An 18,881-nucleotide genomic window follows, 5' to 3' on the forward strand; every position below is an offset into this window, starting at 1 on the left:
AAATAAAATATTGATAAGTGCTAGGAAAGAAAAGAACAATACTGTGAGAAACTACAGGAGAGGAACCTGTATTAGAGAAGGCTTCTCAGAGAAGGTGTTGTGTTGGTCCTGAATTATTATTAGGAGCTAGCCAGAGGGAACAGCAGATGCTAGCCTGAGATGGGGGAGGTTTGGTGAGTTTAAAAGCCTAGGGCAGGCTCACGTGGCTGGAGCTCAGAGGAGCAGAACTTACAGGGACTCCAGTGCTCTAGTGAGTTTAGCCTCACTCCTGGGGGGTTGTTTCCTCTCTTGCTTTGTAATTTTGGAAAATGGGTTCATATCCAGAGTGACTATCTATACGAATCTTGCATAGCAGAAGTCTTGAGTTATGATCCTCTTTAAAGGTTCGACGTTTGCTTCTACTAAAGAAACATAATCTGCTTGAGAGACAAGAGGACAAGGTTGGGGAGAGGAAGCGTGGTAGGTGTGGGAAGCGAGAGGAGAATGAGGTCAAATGAGTGGGAGAGAGGACCGGGTCTCAGCTGGGGCTCGGTCAGGGCTGGCTGGGCACGGGAATGGAGAACAGGGCTTCCTCACGTGCCTCGGTTTGTTGGCAGCAGGGGCCTGGGCTGCAGGACGGAAAACAAGGGGATGGACAGATTGCCTTCTGATTGGTCCTGAGGGTGAAGCGCTGGACTCCAGTTCCTTGGTTGACGGCTTTCCATCAGTCCCTCACCCGCTTGCCCACTGGGTCGAGAGAGCCGGGTCCTTTAACAGCTCATTGGCCAGGGCTGGCAAGAGTCTAGAACCATCTGGACCACTGGACGCCAGCTGGACCACAAAGTAGCCTGTCGAGAGCACTGGCTCCGGCGGAGGAGACCAAAGCGTTCCCCGCGGCCCGGCCCGCCCCCGCCCCGCCCCCGCCCCGCCCCATCCCAGCGGTCCCCGCGCTTCGCCGGCCCTGATTGGCTCTGCACAGCGCGCGCATGCCCGTTGGACGCCCGTGGACGGGTCATCGTGGGCGGGGCTTAGTGGGCTGGTATCCCCGGATGACCTCCAGGGCCGAGGTTGGTGACGCTCCGCGGGACTCTCAGACGGACTGACAAGCTGATCCGCTGATCAGTTAGCCTTCCGCGACCTTGGTCCCTTGCCCTGTGTGACAAGGACATTGACACAGTTACTCCGCGTGCCAGTTCATTGGGCTGAGTCCTTAAATCCTGGACCAGTCTGTCCCTCTGGAAAGTAGTTTCTCCAGGCAGGGTCGCTGTAACTGTCACCTGTGCTTTCAGCCCAGCTGCGGAAGACAGGAAATAGCCAGGGGGAGACCCTGAGGAAGGGCCAGGCTGGAGCGCTCAGAACCTGAGACCAGGAGGTAAAGTTGGTAAAGGAAACGACTGTGTAGGGGAGGGGAAGGAGGCTGCCGTGAAGCCAGCCCAGGGAGCTTCAGCCCTGGGGAGGAAAAGAGAGAGAGGAGATCAGACTGTTGGGTCTGCAGGACGGCCGCAGGCTCTGCAGAGAAACGCTCCAGTTTACAGATGAGGAACCGGAGAAGGGAAGGACTTGCCGGAGCTATCCACCGAGTCACTGGCAAAGCCCCAGCTGGAACCAGCCTCTTCCCAGCCTTCAATTTGAGGTTTTAAATTAGAGGAAAAGGAAGGAATTGGACGTGAAAAAACTTGAAAAGCGGAAGTTGGGTTTGAAGGAGAGAAACAGTTGATCCTCTGGAAGCCTGGGGCACGCCCTTGCTGAGAGAAGGAGGAAGTTGGTTCACTAACCAAAGCATCACTGGAAAGAGTCAAATGCCTGTAGTGACCAGACAGGGTAGAGTGAAGGATGATGGACACTTGGTTATTCAGTGCTTACGTTTACATCCGTGAACTCATTTAATCTTCCCAGTGATTCTACCGGTTGGGTACTGTTATAATCTACCAGCTACAGGTGAGGAAACCCAGGCCTAGAGAGGGGACATAACTTGCTCACAGTCACATAGCTGGCAAGTGCTGGAACTAGGCTTACACTCAGGCAGGCTGACTCCAGAGCCACAGTCTTCACCACTGTGCTTTGTACACCTCCTAGGAGTGGGAAGGATGGGAGAACATGCCACTCCTGTCATTCTAAAAGAAAGATGGCAACACAGTATTGGCAGGGGGTTATAAAATACCAAGAGGTATCATGTAGAAAAACAGTAGCTTGAAGGACAGGAGATGACATAGAAATATAGTGTTACAAAGGATTTTTGTTGTTGTTGTTGAGAAGGAGGTTACCAGGGATTGAACCCAGGTGTGCTCCACCCCTGAGCCACATCCCCAGCTTTTTTTAAATTATTTTTTATTTTGAGACAGGGTCTCACCAAGTTTTTGCTTACAGCCTTGCTGGGTTGCTGAGGCTGGCTTTGAACTTGTGATCCTCCTGTCTCAGCCTCCCAAGCTACTGGGATTTCAGGCATGTGCCACTGAACCTGGCTAAAGTTTTTTTTTGCTATATGTGAGATAGTGTATTATTTGAAGATAGATGGTGCTAAAGATTTGAAGAGATATATTGTATTCCTTTAGCAACCACTTAAAATTATCAAAAGACATAACCAAAAGGCCAATAGTGAAATACAATACTGTCTTAATCCAGTACTAGACAAGAAGAGAGAAAAGGATGAAGAGCAGATGGGACAAATAGAAAACAACTAGGAAGATAGTACATTTCAAGGCAACCATATCAATAATTGTATGAACTATGAGTAATGTAAGCATTCCAAACGAAAAGCATAGTTTTCTGATATTCATAATTTGTGACTTCTTTTTTTTCTTGGTCAGTTTATTCAAGGTTTATCAATTTTATTGGATTTTTTCAAAAAACGAATGTGAGAGTTTTATGTGCCAACTTGACTGGGCTAAGGGATGTCTAAATAAATTCCTGGTAAAATGGCAAAATATTTCTGGGGGTGACTGTGTGGTATTTCCAGAAGAGACTGATGCTTGAATTGGTGGACTGACTAAAGAAGACCCCCCATGAGCTGTGTAGGTGGACATCATTCAATCCACTGAGGGTCGGAATAGAACAAGGAGGTAGGAGAAAGTAAACATCCTCTCTTCTTGAGTTGGGCACATCCGCCTTCTCCTGCCTGTGTTGGAGCTCCTGGTTCTTGGGCCTTTGAACTCAGATTGGATCCCACCCCTGGCTTTCCTCGTCTTTCAGCTTGTAGAGGCAGATCCTGTGACTTGGAGGCTTTCCAAATCACATAATTGGCAAAAATTTAAAATATTTTTCTAATTTCCCTTGTGTTATGGATTAAATTATGTCCCTAAGAAAATATATATTCCTCTCCCAAGTAAAATTTCAATAAATTTAAGAAATGCCAAAAGAGAAGAAAAGATATACTGCTGGGTGTAGTAGCTCAGAAGGCCGAGGCCGGAGGATCTCACGTTCAAACTCAGCCTCAGCAGCTTAGCAAGGCTGTAAGCACTTTTGTTCCCAGCTTATAAAGAGCATTTTTCTCCAGCAAATATTTAGTAAGACCCTGTCTCTAAATAAGATATATTTTAAAAGGGCCAGGGATGTGGCTCGGTGGTTAAATGCCCTGGGTTCAATCTCGATACAAAAAAAAAAAAAGATAAGAAAAGAAAAAAGGTCTAAGACTGTACCTCAGTGGTAAAGCTCCCTGGGTTCAATCCAAGTAAACAGTCCCAAAATAAACAAATAAATAAATAGACTTTTTAGAGCTCTAGCCAACTTCCACTTGTGCAGTATTGATCACAACTGTGTCACATGGCCACCAGTAGCTACAAGGAAAACTGGGAGAGCATCCATGATCCCTGGTCTCCTAGTAGTAGCTGGAAATGTCCATCAGGTCAGCCAGAAAGCAGTGCTGGACACAAGGAACAGCTGAAGCTCAAACTCGGCCATCCCAGGCCCAGGCCAGTGCTCTTTACAAGCCGGGAACAAATATTTATTGGACAAGAACCTGTCTTAGCATGGAGGACCCACAGATCTATAACGTAGGCCTTTCCCCAAAGGAGCCCACTCTTGGGTGGATTCCCTAGATAGTTATTTCACCATTTTCCTACTAGAGTGACAGCCAGATGAAGGGGCATGGGGACAGCCTAGAGGATGGTGTAGCAACTCCACCAGGCCATTAGGGCACCAGGCTCCTGTGTGAGTGTCACCGCATCCTCGCACCTCTGGTTTCAACCTCGTGGTGGCCCGATGGCTGTTCCGCCTCCAGCATCACACCCATATTTCAGGAAAAGGGAGAAGAAAGCAACAAGGAAGAAGTAGTGCCAACATCAGAACAAGTGAAATCTCCAGCAGGGAGCCTCCTGGGTTTGGTATTTTACGTAAAAACGTCTTTCACAATCCTTGCTTGATAATCTAGCAGGAGAGTGCAATGGAGCCGCAGACAGCACGTGATTTAGGAAAGCGGAGATGTCAGGTAGGGTGCTACTGTCACCTGAGCCATCACCAAGGAGGACAACCCATCAGAATTCTGTTTTGTTTGGATCATTTTCATAAGACATGGAATGATTTCTAATGTTTTTGGAGTCTCGTAAGACCATTTTATTTAAATTGTTCTTCCAAGGGCAGATTTGTATTAACAAAGACTAGAAGCTGTCAGTAATAGTCATGAATATTCATACCAAACTGCATATTGCAGAGGAGAACATAAATGATACCCTAATAAATGTTCTCTGTTTTGCACAGTATCAAATCCAATTCCTCGAGCCATTTTATAACACCCAACAAAATCTGTTGATTTATTGCTGCAGGGAAAGGAATGTCTCCTTCAACTCTTTCTGAGACTAGTTTACTTTATTGTGAAAACTTAGTTTTTGTTTTTTGTTTTTTGTTTTTTTTTTTGAACCAGCTCTGGGATTTTATTAGCTAATATTCCAGGCAAAGAACAGGCTTTCAAAGCTCAATCTTGACGGCATAAAGGGAGGAGGATGAATAGGTGTTTATTTGCTGATAATAATTTTATAGCATTTGTCTTCCACCTGGTTCACTGGCCAGCGCTGTCACATTTACACTCTTAGGCATAAAAGAGACAGAAAAACAGAGGGTTTTGTTTGTTTGTTTCAAACTTGGGATTTGATTGCCTGAACAAATCTGAAATAAGGACCCCAGGAGGCTGGGTATCAGGTGAGTCACCCTCAGGACTGCTTGAAACACTGCCTTAGAAGAGGCCTCAGAAGCTGATGAAGAGCCTCTGGGGTCCAGGTTGTAGGGATCCAGAGAGGAATTTCCAGCAGGAAGTTACCTTTGACCTGGGCTTAGAGGGAGGTGGGATTCAAAGTAGGCAGAAGAAAGAGTCATAAAAGGCAGTGGCCCAAGCTAACACAGAGAGGTAGGAACGTGTGGCGTATGTGTAGAAAGGACGCGTTTTCCTCTTTGGCTTGGAAAGGATGATACAGGCATACGGACAGCCTGGAGGATGGTGTAGCAACTCCACAAGGCCATTAGGACACCAGGCTCCCTGTGTGGGTGTCAACCACAGCCACGCTCCATGCTCCACCCTGACCCAGGGAATGGGTACAAACCCTACTCTCTAGATGCACAGAGCAGATACTGAGGACCTGAGGTAGGTCTGTCAAGTTAGATCCCTCCCTACATGTTTTACATGTTAGACTTTCTTCTGTATTGATGGAAGTCAAGAATATACCAGTGAGACTCCGGAGCTTGAGGCAGGAGGATTGCAGATTCAAGGCCAGCCTCAGCACCTTAGCAAAGGCCCTAAGCAACTATGCAAAACCTTGTCTCTAAATACAATACAAAAAGGGGTTGGGGATGTGGCTCAGGGGTAAAGCGCTCCGGGATTCAATCCCTGGTACCAAATATATATATGTATGTGTGTGTGTGTGTGTGTGTGTGTGTGTGTATTCACACATCAGTGAATGAGTGTGTGCTACAATTCCCTATGGGAATTTCCCAAAGAATCCCCAGGCATTCCATGATGGTAAGCTACTGGCTCAATGAAAACATCAGCTTCTCTGCGGCTGCAGATGAACCCAGTGCCACCACTGCTGGTGATGCCGGGGACGGAGTCCCCCATTGGAAGGAGTCCTGAGGAACAAGACTGGGCCCTGCAGTCCGTGATATACTGGAAAGAACAGCGTGGCTGCTTGTTCTACACAGATCTAAGAGAACAAAGTAGTGCTGTCCCTGAGGGATGATGCTGAACTCCGAGTGTCAGGTGACCTTCAGTCTCTTGCACTAAGTGCTTTGCAAAGAAGGAAATCCAGAGGGGGTTCTGGTAATTGTGTCACTTTTACTTCACCAGGTACTTTACAAAACCTTGAATATTAAATTTTTACATGAATAATACTGTTAGATAAATGCAGCTGTTACTTTATTTTTTGGAATAGAAATGGCAAAGAGAAGGGAAGTGACTTTCCCAGCAACTTCCAGCTCATAATAAAGAGGGGGACATGATCACAGACCAGGCAGGAAGGGGCAGAGCCTGAGGAGGAGTGGGGTGGTGGGAGGAGATCCAGAGGAGCTAGCACTGGGGACTCAGTCTGAGGACAGCCGAGGGACCAGGAAAGCAGGTTCTCAGAACAGGTGCTCAACCTCAGTCTCAAAAGTGCAGAGGTCAGGTTCCAGCTCTGCCTCCTATGTGAGCCTCTGAAGTGCACAGAAAGGAAGTCTGGGTGTGAAAGTCCATGCCAAGATCACAATCCCAGGTTCCATGATGATGTTGGGAGGGTGGCAGCGGGGAGGGGTTCTAGATGGAAACACTGCAGCAGTGAAGTATCCACCAGGGTCTCTTGACCCCAAGTGTGAATTCCCTGTCTCTCCTTCAGACCTGACCCAGAACCAGACCTCTACATCCCAGGATTCCTGCAGCGAGGGAGGTGACCTTGACCTGCACCATCCAGACATCCACAAAGAGATCAGTTCCTGGAAGGAACCACCATGTCCTCCAATACTGCTGTCTCCAGCAATGACTCCTCTTCCTCCTCCTCCTCTTCCTCCTTTTCCTCTTCCTCCGGGCTGCACCTCACCCTGAAGCCCGAGGACCATGGCACCATCATTGGGCGTCACTTGAACTTCTCCCTAGAGAACTCGACCAGAAGTAGCCTGGCCAAGCTCCAAGCGGTCTGTGAGTGCTGGGGACATGGGAAAATGGTGACCCCAAGAGAAAGTCCTGAGTCCTTGATTGCAACAGTCACATCTCCCCTACCCTCTGGGCCCAAGAGGTCAGGGTTAAGAGCAGAGCCCGAGTTTGGGGCAGATGATGGGGAGCCTCTCTGCGTCCCAGCCCCACTCTGAGATTCTGAAACTCCTTGAAAAGAACAACTAAGGGGCTGGGGTTGTGGCTCAGCGGTAGAGCGCTCACCTAGCACCTGTGAGGCACTGGGTTCCATCCTCAGCACCACATAAAAATAAATAAAGATATTGTATTCACCTAAAAATTAAAAAATAAATATTTTTTAAAAAAGAAAAGAACAACTAAGGGGAGAGCTGGGTCCTGGGGGGAGCAGGGAAGCCGGGTGCTTTGCTGACTCCCACTCCCTCTCCACAGCACCCGCCAGGCTGCTCAACTCCTCTTGCTCCTTGGAGAAGACGCTGCAGTGCAGCTGCTCCTTCCACGGGATCCCCACGCCCTCTGTGCAGTGGTGGGTGGGCGGTGTCCCTGTGGGTGTGAACAGCGTGGATGGCGGCCTCCAGGTGACTTCCACCACGCTTGGCCCCTGGGCCAATAGCACCATCAGCCTCAGGGGGGATCCAGAAATAGTCAGGAGGCTGCACTGTGCGGGCAGGAATCCGTATGGAATCCACACTTGCAGCATCTTCCTGATACCAGGTGAGTGTGCTGGGGCCTGCGAACCCCCACCACAGTGAAGACACCTCGGGACCAGGACGGGATGGGCCCAGGGTGGGAGGAGAGAGCACAGACCTCAAGGCCCTAGGAGAAAACCAACCCTCTCTTCCCCATCACAGGTAAGAGCTTTGTTTCCAGCATGTTCCTGCGAGGGCTGGTCCAGGGCACGGTGTACGGGGCCATGGCGTCCGCGCTGCTCCTCTTCTGCCTTGTCCTCCTTGCGTGAGTACCAGAGTTCAAGGGCATCGCCAGCCTGCCCAGTGCACGCTGCCTTTTTTATTTCCCTCCCTGTACTTTCTTCCAGTTCATTTTGTCTGTCTCCCTTCTCGAAAGGGACTGTATGTCCTTGACCCTTGTGCTTGATCTGCATTGAAGGCTGCAAATCGCCCTCTAAGCACCACTTTAACTGCACCTCATGGAGGTTGATATGAATTACTTATATTCTCATTTGGTTAGGATATTTCTAATTTCCATGATAATTTTTTGACCCACGGGCTTTTGTAGATACCAATATTTTCTAATGATCTTTTTGATTCTAGCTTAAATTCAATAAGATGAGAAAATATCCTATGTATTACTTCAATTTCTTATTTTCTTTGTAGCACAATTTTTGTTTAGTTTTTCATACACATTCCATGTGGGCTTAAAAAGAATATGTTACTCTACATTTGTTGAATTATCCATGATTTGTAGATAAAGGATTCATCCAGGATCATCATTTGTCTTTGATATGTCTGTGATTCGTTAACCAAGATCCATCCAGGGAGAGGCGAAGGGGCCCATCCACGCCCGCACACCACCCGGCTTTCACAGAGACAGGAAGCCCCTTGTAGGACATGCAGACTTTTACCCATAATGTCAAGATAAACCAGAATGTGTAAAATAAAAAGTCCCCAGACAAAGCTGCACACATGGCGACAGGGTGGTAAGCTATGGACAAGCAGGGTGGGGGCGCCTGGCTGAAGGGCCGGGTGCCACAGGAGGCCTGGAGCTGGGGAGGTGCAGGGCCATCTCTAAGGCCAGGTGGGGCACAGACTGGAGGCTGGGAGAGGGGCCACACCCAGAGAGCAGGGGTTTGTGACTGTCCGCTGGGGTGAAGCAGGCAGTGCTGATCACAGAGGGAGCAAGAGGAAGGGCCTGTTCTTCTGGCTCCAGGCTGAGCTCCCTGTGGGAATAGTGGGGGAGGCAGGGACTGCAGTGGGGGCGGGACTGAGCCCAGCACTCACCCGAGGGCTCACTGCCTTAGGATGAAGATGCTTCGGTGGAGGGCCAAAGAAGCCCTGGCCCTCAGGAGACCAGAGTTGCTGGGGCAGCCAGAAGCATCCAGTGTATTGGAAGCTGCAACCCCACAGGCCTGGGCTGCAGGTAAGTCCCTGTGCCAGGCTGAGCCCAGCCACCAACCTGTCGGGGATGCAGGCCAGGGCCACACTGGCCCAGCAGAACCACCAGGGGGCACTTATTAGGGACCGGTTCCTACCCAGCCCCCACACAGCACCCTTGCGCTGGCAGCAAGCTCTCCAACTCCTTCCCAGTGTGACGGCCGGCACAAGGGGCTGCGCCAAGGTCCCTCAGAGCAGGGGAGCCCTGTGCTGCCCCTGATGAGGACCCTCCTCAGGGAGGGCATCAGGCCCAGCCCCCAGCCCTTGGGGAAGGCCCTGCGGACGCAGGACAGTGAAGACTGGCAGCGGGGCTTCATTACTCTGCTGGGGCTGCCACAATAGAGCAGCACAGACTGGGAGCCTTCAAACACCGCAATGAACTTTCTCAGATTCTGGAGACTAGAACTGGAGATCAAGGTGTGGGCAGGGCCCGTGGATGCCCCGCTCCTCCCTGCATCCTCACACGGCCTTCCCCTGTGTGTCCGTGTCCTGACCTCGTCTTACAGCGCACATAGGATTAAGACCCCCACCTGACTCCACTTTAACGTGATTACCTGTGTAAATCTGTTTCCCCTAATACAGTGGCACAGTGAGGTGTGGGGGGGGGGGGGTTAGGACTTCAAAAGAGAAGCCAGTTCCACCCACAGGAGAGGATTAAAGGGCTGAATGGATCCCAGCCTGTGTGAGGCCCAGCGAGGGCAGGAGGCTTGCCCAAGGCAGAGGGGCAGAGCGTGTGCTTCCCCCACAGCCCAAGGCTCTGGCAGGAGAAGGCAGAGTGTTGTGAACTGGAGGATCACGTCGCGCTTTGGTGCCACCAGTCCCGTCCAGCCTGCACAGACTGCAGGCCAGGAGGAGACTCCAGCCCGAGCTCTAGGCCTGGGGCCCGGCTGCCTGGCTCTCACCAGTTGCTGGACCAACCTCCTCTCCCAGGCCCCCACCTGCCAGGCCCTGGGCGGGGACACAGAGGAGTCAGAGCCAGGTCCTGCCCATTTGGAACTCCAGGTCCTCACAGCCCTGGAACTGCCTGGGGGCTGGGGCTGGCCTGCGGAGGGAGGGCTTGGCAGTGTACCTGAGCTGTGCAGACTCGCAGGGAGGTGGCATTCCCCACACAGCAGGGACTCAGAGAGCCCGGGCAAGGGCAGCACAGACCATCCCGAGAAATGAGCCGGCTGACCCTCGTGTAGCCAGATCACCTGCTGTCTACTCTTAGCAAAGCTCCTGAACACAGTACCATCAACTGCAGCCCCAGGGTCATGTGAGCCCTGGACCTGTGCACCCTGCGTATCTCCTCATTTGTGTCCCTTCACCATGTCTCCCTGTTTCTCCTCGCCCCTGGTAATCACTGTTTTTTTTTCCATTTCTGTGTTTGACATGTTTGTTTTAGATCCTACAGATGAGTGAAATCATGCAGTGTTTGCCTTTTGGTGTCTGGCTTCACTTAAGAGTGTCCCCAGGTTCATCCAGGACAAATGGCCAGGTCCCTCTCTTTTAAAGGCTGTGTAGTATTCCAGTGTATGTGTGTGTGTGTGTGTGTGTGTGTGCGCGTGCGCGCGCGTCCCTTCTTTCTGACTCTTTCCCTTTCTTGCTCTTCCCTCCCCTCCTGCATTTGCTCATTTCCCACCTGACCCCAGGTGCCACACTACACAGGGCACTGCAGGGACCCAGCCCAGATGGGCCAACACCCCGCAGACCAGGACAGACTTACCACGTCAGGATGCAGGTGGGACCATGCATGTGTCAGAGGACACCTGTGTTGCCCTCTAGGCCAGGTCACTTCCGGCTCCTGGAGAAGCTCTGTGGGACCAAGAGGAGAGCCGAGCCCTCAGGGAGCAGCTCCTGCTCTCATCAGCGGTCAGTTGAGGGGGCAGGTAAAAGCCCAGGAGATGGAGATGGACAGCCCCCGGCAGCCCGTGCTTCAGAAGGCGGTGGGAGCGACCATGGAGGAGGCGCTGGCCGGGACTGAGCACGCTCCCAGCCCCGCACACCATCGCCCACTTCCCCCAGCAGCCCATGCACCTGGCCAGGTTAGCAGGCCCACGTTACAGAGGAGGAAACGGAGGCCCAGAGGGGGCAAGAAGCCACCCAAAGGAAGCACCCAAAGTTCCCAGTGGGCCCCATCCTTACCCACGAGGAAACTGCAGAACAGAAAGCAGAGGGTCCCTCCCAGGGCCTCAGCCTGAGGGGCAAAGGCAGATGGTCTCCTGCCCTCTCCTGCCCTCTCCTGCCTGCTCCAGGGCCACACCCATCGGGCTCCACCCACAGGGCTCCACCTCCAGGGCCAGGCCAGGCTGCGCCTCCCACCCCACCCCTAAGTCCATTCACCTGCACCCTGCTTGGTTGGAGGATGGCCAAGGGTAAGGCTGCCACCATCTCCTGAGAGAGGACAGCACCCCCCCCCCCGTGGGTCACGGCAAAGAGTATGCACCTGTGGTCAGCCACGGGGATGTTGGAGCCAGGCCACGTGTTAGGATCCCAGTCCTGGCCCTGAGCACGGGGTAGCTGTGTCCCTTTCCCAGCCTGCATCACAGCCAGGTGAAGAGTGCCTGGTCACTCGGCAGCCAGCCAGGCGGCGTGGGCACCACGGCAGCAGCCCTTGTCTCCCGAGCCCTCTGTCCACGCCGGCCACATTCTGGGCATGTTCCATGGATGCTCCCATTTGTATCTGTCCAGGCTCCACCAGCGGAACAGCTCCAGCAGCAGACCCACCCTGAGATCCTCGGCAGAGATGGGCTCCCGTGATGGGGACGGTTGGCAAGGCAGGTGCCGGAATCCGTGCTCCCCCAAAACTCCTGTGTTGAAATCTGACCCCCAGATTTGGGGAGGTGATTAGGTCATGAAGACTGAGCCTTCACAAATGGGACAGATTCCCTTAAAAGGCAGAGTGCTCCATCTGCCACATGAGGACGCGGTATAAAGACCCCATCTGTGAACCAGACGCAGCCCTCACCAGACACCAAATCTGCTGGCACCTCAGTCTTGGACTTCCCAGTCTCCCGAACTGTGAGAAAGAAACCTCCGTTCCTTATAAGCCTCCCAGTCTGTGGTGTTTTATTACAGCACCTGGAGCTGACTAAGACAGCAAGTTGGAAGTCTGCAGGGAGGAGACTCAGGCAGCAGCTGGAGCTGTGGTCCCAAGCAGAACCTCCTGCTCCTGGGGAACCTCCGCTCTGCTCTTATGACCTGTCAGCTGATGGAATGAGTCTCGCCTACGCCTTCACGATAATTTTCACTTACAGTCACCAGATTAGAACCACAACAACCACCCAGGGAACTGCATGAGAGGCATGCGTTAGTTTGCTTGACTGTAGCCATCAGCTCGCCTGTAAATGTGCCTGAGAATGTCACGTTGGGCACTGTGAACATGAACAGTAAAGTCAGTTGATTAGAAACGTCAGTCACTTCTACAAATACCTTTGGGACCACACCTCTTCCAGTGTTTGATCAAACAACTGGGGACCCCTGCTGAGCCAGGCCAACACCCACCACTGACCACCACACCGCTGGATCCTCGCAGCCCTGGGAGCTGGGCCCCAGGGTTACCCCATCCTGTGGGGAGGATGAGACTGAGAGGGGTAAGGAGCTGGGCTGATGGACCCTCCCCATCCACCCTGTGGATGACGACATTCAGCGAGTGACTTCAACCAGGGGCAGGGCACAAAAACATTGAGTGTGTCCCTGTGTGTCTGTCATGCCTGATCTTGTCCCAGAGGGGGGGATCTTTGAGGCTGAGGGGCATTTGGTCAATGAGCAGGGTGGAGGCTCCTATCCTTCAAGAACACTTTGAGTGCCTGCTCTGTGCCCGGCCCTGAGGACAGAGCCCCGAGGGAGGCGGACTGGCCCCTGCCCTCGTGGAGTCCCTGAGGGAAGACACGGCACAGGTAGAAATTATAACAGACATCAGGGATGCGGAGGGCCAGAGAGAGAGGTGGAGAAGAGAGGGGTCCTGGCCCAGCCTGGGTGGCCGCAGAAGGGCTCTGTGTGGAGGTGACAGGCAAGGGAGTGAGAGGAGGGTCCCTGCAGAGGACCAGGTGAGAAAGACCCAGGGCAGCCAGAGCTGACGCAGCCAGCCCGAGAGTCTCCGGAGGGAGGCCGGGTTTCCAGGACACGCTGAGGCCCGCCGAGGACTTACCGGTGGGTGAAGCCCGACTCCTCCTCAGTCCCCTCCTAGGAGGCAACACCGTCCTTGGTGCCCTGTGCTCCCTTCCTGAGGCCATCCCCAGCTGGGAGCTCTGCCCTCATGGGGCAGGGAGAAAGGCTGCTGCTTGGGAAAGGCTGCTGCTGGCACCTGCAACACACAGGACGCTCCGGCACTGGGGACCGTCAGCCAGGGGGGCCACGGTGCCGAGGTGGAGCGGCCCTGGCTAGGGGCTGATGTACACGCAGGCCCACGGTGTGCTGCTGCACCTCCAGACTCATCACGCAGTGTCACGTGCTCAGCGTCCTCAGAACAAGCCCTCGAACCCGCCCCAGATCAGTGTCCTTTGGACGTGGTTTGTCCCGCGGGGGGTTCATGTGCCAGAAGCCCAGTCCCCAGTTGGCTCTACTGACATGTGGCAGGACGGTCACAGGTGGAGCCTAGTGGGGGGTGTGATGGAATGACCGTGGTGGCACCACCCTCAGGAGGGACTAATGTGGATCTCCAAGGGAGTGGTTAGGTCTCCCGTGGGGCTGGGTTGGTTCTCAGGAGACTGGGTTCTTTAAAAGAGTGGCCCTGACCCCTCCTTGGTCTCTTGCTCACTCTTTGGCCATGTGGGTTTCCTCAAATATGCTCCCTCCATGTGATGCCATCTGCCATGTTGGTCCCAGAGGGGTGTCAGAAATCGTGCTGTTTGGACTGTCACGCTGTCAGAATCATGAGCCAAATAAACCTCTTTCTTTATACCTTACCCAGCATGGGGCATTTTGTTATAGCCACACAAGTGGACCAGGACCCCCAGGGCATGGATGCAGCCTTCCTGGTGATGGGCGTTCAGGCAGACCGTCCTCCCTGAGCACAAGGGACAACCCTAAGCTGCTGATCCTTGTCTGTCGCCTTTGGGCAGGCATGAGATAACTCTGCAGGAGAAAACTCGGGGCGTGGACTTTCCAGGTCATAGAACAGTTACATCACTTTCATGGATCAGGCCAAATTGCCCTCCACAGAAAGGGAGCCGATGTCATTCCTGTCAATAACTGGCAGTACCAATCTCCTGTGAAACCAGGCTCCTTTTATTGCCCATACAATAGATGAAGAAATAGTATCTGTGGCCATTAAGGTTCTTTACTTTGCTTATTTGCTGTGAAATTGAGCATCTTTCACACTCTTGCGCCTTCCAAGCATTGTCACTTGGGCTTCCGGCCGCCACCCAGACCCTATGAAACCTTAGCATAAAGGAGCACACTCAGTGAGCAACAGCAGAGCCACTAATGGCACTCGGTCAGCAGGGTCCTGCCAGGGAGGAGTCAGCCCCTTGCAGTGGTACTTCTTAAACAGACTTTCTAATAAAGGCACCACTTACAGGTGTGTGCGGGGTCACAGACACAGACGGTCCCCAACCTAAAAGGGGTCACTTCACAATAAACCCGTGGTGAGTTGAAAATACCATAAATTGAAAATGCAGACCACACACCAACTGAGCATCCAGCTGAACCGCACAGTGCACGGCAGTGATGCCGGTTACTCACCCTTGGGACCCCAGGGCTGATGGGGAAGTGGCCCTATGGGCATGTGACAGTCCCACGCAGCCTGTGACCAGCCCAGGAGAAGGTCAGATTCCAAACTCAAAGCACAGTTGCTCCTGAATCAAAAAACAGTAAGTTGAGCCACCCTAAGTCAGGGTCTCTCTGCCCAAGGAATGGGAAGGCTCTCAGCTTCCAGCAACAGGAGGGAGGGTCCTTGTCAGGTTCTGCTGAGTCCTGGAGGAACGGGGGGAGAAATGGCGTAGCTGCCACCTGCAGAGGATGCCGATCACCAAGAGGGGCTGCCTGCGGCCTCCACTGCCAGAACTGAACCATGGTGGGGCGGCGGCCCAGGGGTGTACTCTCCAGCCACCCACCAGCCTTCTGTCCGTGCCTCCCTTTGTCCAAGCTGACCTGGAGGATGAAGGGCAAGGGAGCTTGCAGATGTGGTCAAGGTCACCCCTGGGCATGAAGCAGGCAAACAGAGGATGGGGAGGGATGTGGTGTGCTGGCCTGAGTAAGGGTTCCCAAGGACATCAGGTCGGAACCCTGGAGCCTAGCAAGTTTATGAGACGTGATGACATGAATAAAAAAAAAATTAAATGTGATGAAGATAAGGATTTTGAGATGAGATTATCCTAGATTATGCAGCTCTATCCTAAATGCAATCCCAAGTGTCCTTCTGGGAGGCAGAGGGAAATTTGAGCAGAGACAGAAGACAGAAGGCCATGTCAATACACCCAGAAACTAGGCAGATCTGGCAGGAAGCCAAGGCACAGGGCAGGCACCAGAAATGGAAGGCAGGAAATGGATTCTCCCCTTAATGCCTCTGAGGGAGTATGGCCCTGTTGACACTTGATCATGGATTCTGACCTCCAGAATTGCAAGAGAAAAAAATGTGAGGTTTTTTTTTTAATTTTTTTGGGGGGGAGTTGTAAATGCTTTTCTTTCTTCCTTTCTTTTTTTCTTTCTTCCTTTTTTTCTTTCTTGTGCTGAGGATTGAACCCATTGCCTCACACATATTAGGCAAGCGCTCTGCCACTGAGCTAAAGCCCCAACCCCATGTGAGTTGTTTTGAGCCACCAAATATGTGATAATTTGTTACAGCAGCCACAGGAACTAATACACATGGGAGCAGGCATGTGCACTAGAGACAGCCCAGTGGCACGCCCTCACGGCCCTCACCCTGAGCCAGGTGCTGAGCGAAATGCTTTCCATGCATGAGGCAACTTGCTTACTTCCCAGGGAAACTCTGTTGGGCCACAGCCACCATCTCCAGTGAGGGCTGAACCTCAGCCTAGGGAAGGAGGCCCCTTTTCCAGGGTAGCTCCTTTGAGTACCCTCCCTGAGTCCTAGGCCATCCTTTTGAGTTCTTCTTTACCCCTCTATAGAGGACCACCTGTTACCGTCACTAGTTCCTTAAACTTTCTGTGTTCAATTTAGAACATTTGGCAGGGAAAATTGCTAATCTTTCTGTGCCTCAAAAAAACTGGGCTTATTAACACCTCCACTTCACAGAGTTACCCTGAGGTTTTCTGGGTTGCCAGGCCAGCGCTGATCCACAGGTGCTAGCAGGCAGAAGACCCTCCACAGCGCAGGCAGGCTCAGGCCAGGAGACTCGAGCTGGGACAGACTGGGAAACCATCTAAAGGGAAGCCACTGAAACCTGATGGAGTTGAGCACCCTGAATGTCCCCTTTACCTGTCTCCAGTGACCTCAAGACAGGAGCACAAAGCAGCCCACATAAAAATCAAACCACAGAGAACCCGGCTCCTCCCACAGAGTCCCTCTGGCTCCTTCTGCTGCAAAGGAAATATATTTGAAGTCTGCAGCTCCATTTTTGCCAAGCAGGCAATAAAGGGTAGCTATGAAGCTGAGAGGCAATAATAAAGCAGTATTAAAGATTAAGCATGCCTAACTTGAAAATCTGGAACTCAAAATGCTCCAATGGAATCCAAAGCTTTTTGACACAACACTCCTAAAACTCTGGATTGGGGAGCATTTCCTATTTCAAACTTTCAGATTAGGGATGCTCAACCAGTAGACTGTATGCAAATATTCCAAAATCTGAAACACTATGGTCCTAAGCATTTGGGAGAAGGGAAACTCAGGCCTGGGAGGGTGGGGTCACTTGGGAAGGACAGAGGCAGGAACAAATACATAGGACAAGCCAGTGAGACTCTTAAGTCACAGAGAGTGTTCAACAGGCACAGAGGAGGGAAAGGATGCTTCAGGCTGCAGGGACACTTGGGGACAGCAGGAACAGAGTGCTCTGGATCACTCTAAGGAACACAAGCAGTCTGCAGTGATGGATAGAGGGGTGAGGGTGGGCAGGAAGCTGACCTCTGTGGTCCTGAGCTCCTCACCTCTGTCCTGGGCTGTCTTTCCCATCACCCCATATTGATTCCTGCCTCTTACTAAGGGTCTGCCATGCCCTGAGCCATCTGTCGTGTTAATAGCTCACTGAATTCTCTTATGGCCTATGAAGACGTCTGGTGACCCAACTCCCAGTTCTCAAAGTACAACTACTTTGACTCTCACTGTCTAGGTTAGGAAAAACTAAGGCCCAGAAGGGCAGTGCTACCTGTCCACAGACAGCCAAGGAGCCAGGGTCTGGACTCAAGCCCAGGCCATGTGGCTCTGCACGCTCTGGTCTGTCCTTCACCATCTGTCTTTGGAGAGGCCTTCTTCAGGGGCCCCAGGCTGGTCACAATGAGAAGGTGCCTGGCGCTCTCAGGGGGTGCCCACAAAGACCAAGTGGGAAGGGGAAGAAGGGACTAACTACGGGTCCTGAGCCACCAGCTGCTCCAGGGGCTCTCATCCTTCTCTACAACCTTGGGAAAGCAAAGTTATTCCACTGCAGTTGAAAGCACCCAGGTCTCGGAAGAGAACTGACTTATCCAAGGACACACAACCAAGTCACTGAAAGCCCTGGGATCCCATGCTTTGTGTCTCAACCCTGCGTTATTTTTTCCATGATCAGGTTCAGGGTCCCTCCCCATTGCCCTACTATCCTCCTGATGAGGATGGGGTGAAGGGAAGAATAGGACTGGTTGTTTGGGTTATGTTTTTTTGTTTTTCCCAAAATAGAAACAAAAATAAGCCCATTTCTTATTTCCAATTTAAAAAAGCTCCGTGGCATCCATAAATATTAATCTACTTTTATTTTTTTTCTAAATCTTTTATGCCAACACACACACACACATACACACATCCTCAAGTGTACAAATTCATTCACAAAAGTAGTTACACTGTATCATGAAACAATTCAACAAAATCAAAAGGCAGCTGTAGCAGGGTTGGAGTTCTTTTGCTCCATGGGCAGCTGGTGGAGGGACAATAGCCAAGAAGGGGACAGGAGGGTCGAGTCCCAGTGCTGCCCCTGACCAGCTGTCCATGGGACCTCTGAGCTCCCAGATTGACGGAATGGTGGGCTCTGCTTCATTGGTTCATTTAGCAAATGTTTATTGAGCCTGGAGTCCCTGCTCCAGGCACTCGGGAGACGCGCATGGCCGTGAGTGGGCCAGATCGAGTACTGCCCTCATGGAGCTTGTACCACTGTGGGACGGAGAGGTCAAAAGGCAATTGCAAAGTCTCACAGACAAATAGATGGGTCACTTCAGAGAGTGACAAATGGTATAAAAAAGATAAAAGTGACTTGGGAATGAGTTGGCAGTTTGATTCTGGGTGGTCTAGAAGATGAGGCAGCTGAGAGTGGCCTGAAGGAAGACGAGAAGTCAGACCTGGACAGGTCCTGGGGACAGCAGAGGCCCTGTGGTGTGGACCCCCAGTGAGATGGCAGCCAACACGCAACATCTGGTTCCAGGGTGCCGGGCCCACTGTCCGGACTCCAGGGCCTCCCTAGTGCAGGAGGGGAGCCTGCAGGCTTCCCGGGTCAGCAAGCGGGGAGTCTGGGGGTCCCTTGTGCCAGCTGCACCAGGCCCACCCCTTCTCACGGCCCTCCCCAGCCAGATCCTGGGCCTCCTGGTCTCTCCTTCACCAAACCAACTCCCTGGAGGACCCGCACGGGCTCACACCCACTGCCAGGGCCC

The 18,881-nt window shown here is 52.3% G+C and overlaps 1 protein-coding gene across 1 annotated transcript; it reads left to right on the forward strand.

The window, feature by feature from the left end:
- Window positions 1-1,016: 1,016 nt before the first annotated feature.
- On the forward strand, window positions 1,017-14,057 carry LOC125612557 (SIGLEC family-like protein 1). Its single transcript, XM_048790434.1, has 5 exons — window positions 1,017-1,351; window positions 6,771-7,069; window positions 7,493-7,774; window positions 7,912-9,157; window positions 10,936-14,057. The coding sequence occupies exons 2-4, from the start codon at window positions 6,883-6,885 to the stop codon at window positions 8,016-8,018; spliced, it is 576 nt and encodes a 191-aa protein (XP_048646391.1). The 5' UTR covers window positions 1,017-1,351; window positions 6,771-6,882; the 3' UTR covers window positions 8,019-9,157; window positions 10,936-14,057.
- The last annotated feature ends 4,824 nt before the right edge of the window (window positions 14,058-18,881 follow it).

This window comes from Marmota marmota, unplaced genomic scaffold, assembly GCF_001458135.2.
Source record: "Marmota marmota marmota unplaced genomic scaffold, marMar, whole genome shotgun sequence".
In the NCBI taxonomy this organism is placed as follows: domain Eukaryota; kingdom Metazoa; phylum Chordata; class Mammalia; order Rodentia; family Sciuridae; genus Marmota; species Marmota marmota.

Coding starts and splice junctions, on each gene's coding strand:
- LOC125612557 (XM_048790434.1), top strand. CDS start 6,883: ATGTCCTCCAATACTGCTGTCTCCAGCAATGACTCCTCTTCCTCCTCC. Junction 7,070..7,492: donor GGCCAAGCTCCAAGCGGTCT/GTGAGTGCTGGG, acceptor CCCTCTCCACAG/CACCCGCCAGGCTGCTCAAC. Junction 7,775..7,911: donor CAGCATCTTCCTGATACCAG/GTGAGTGTGCTG, acceptor TCCCCATCACAG/GTAAGAGCTTTGTTTCCAGC.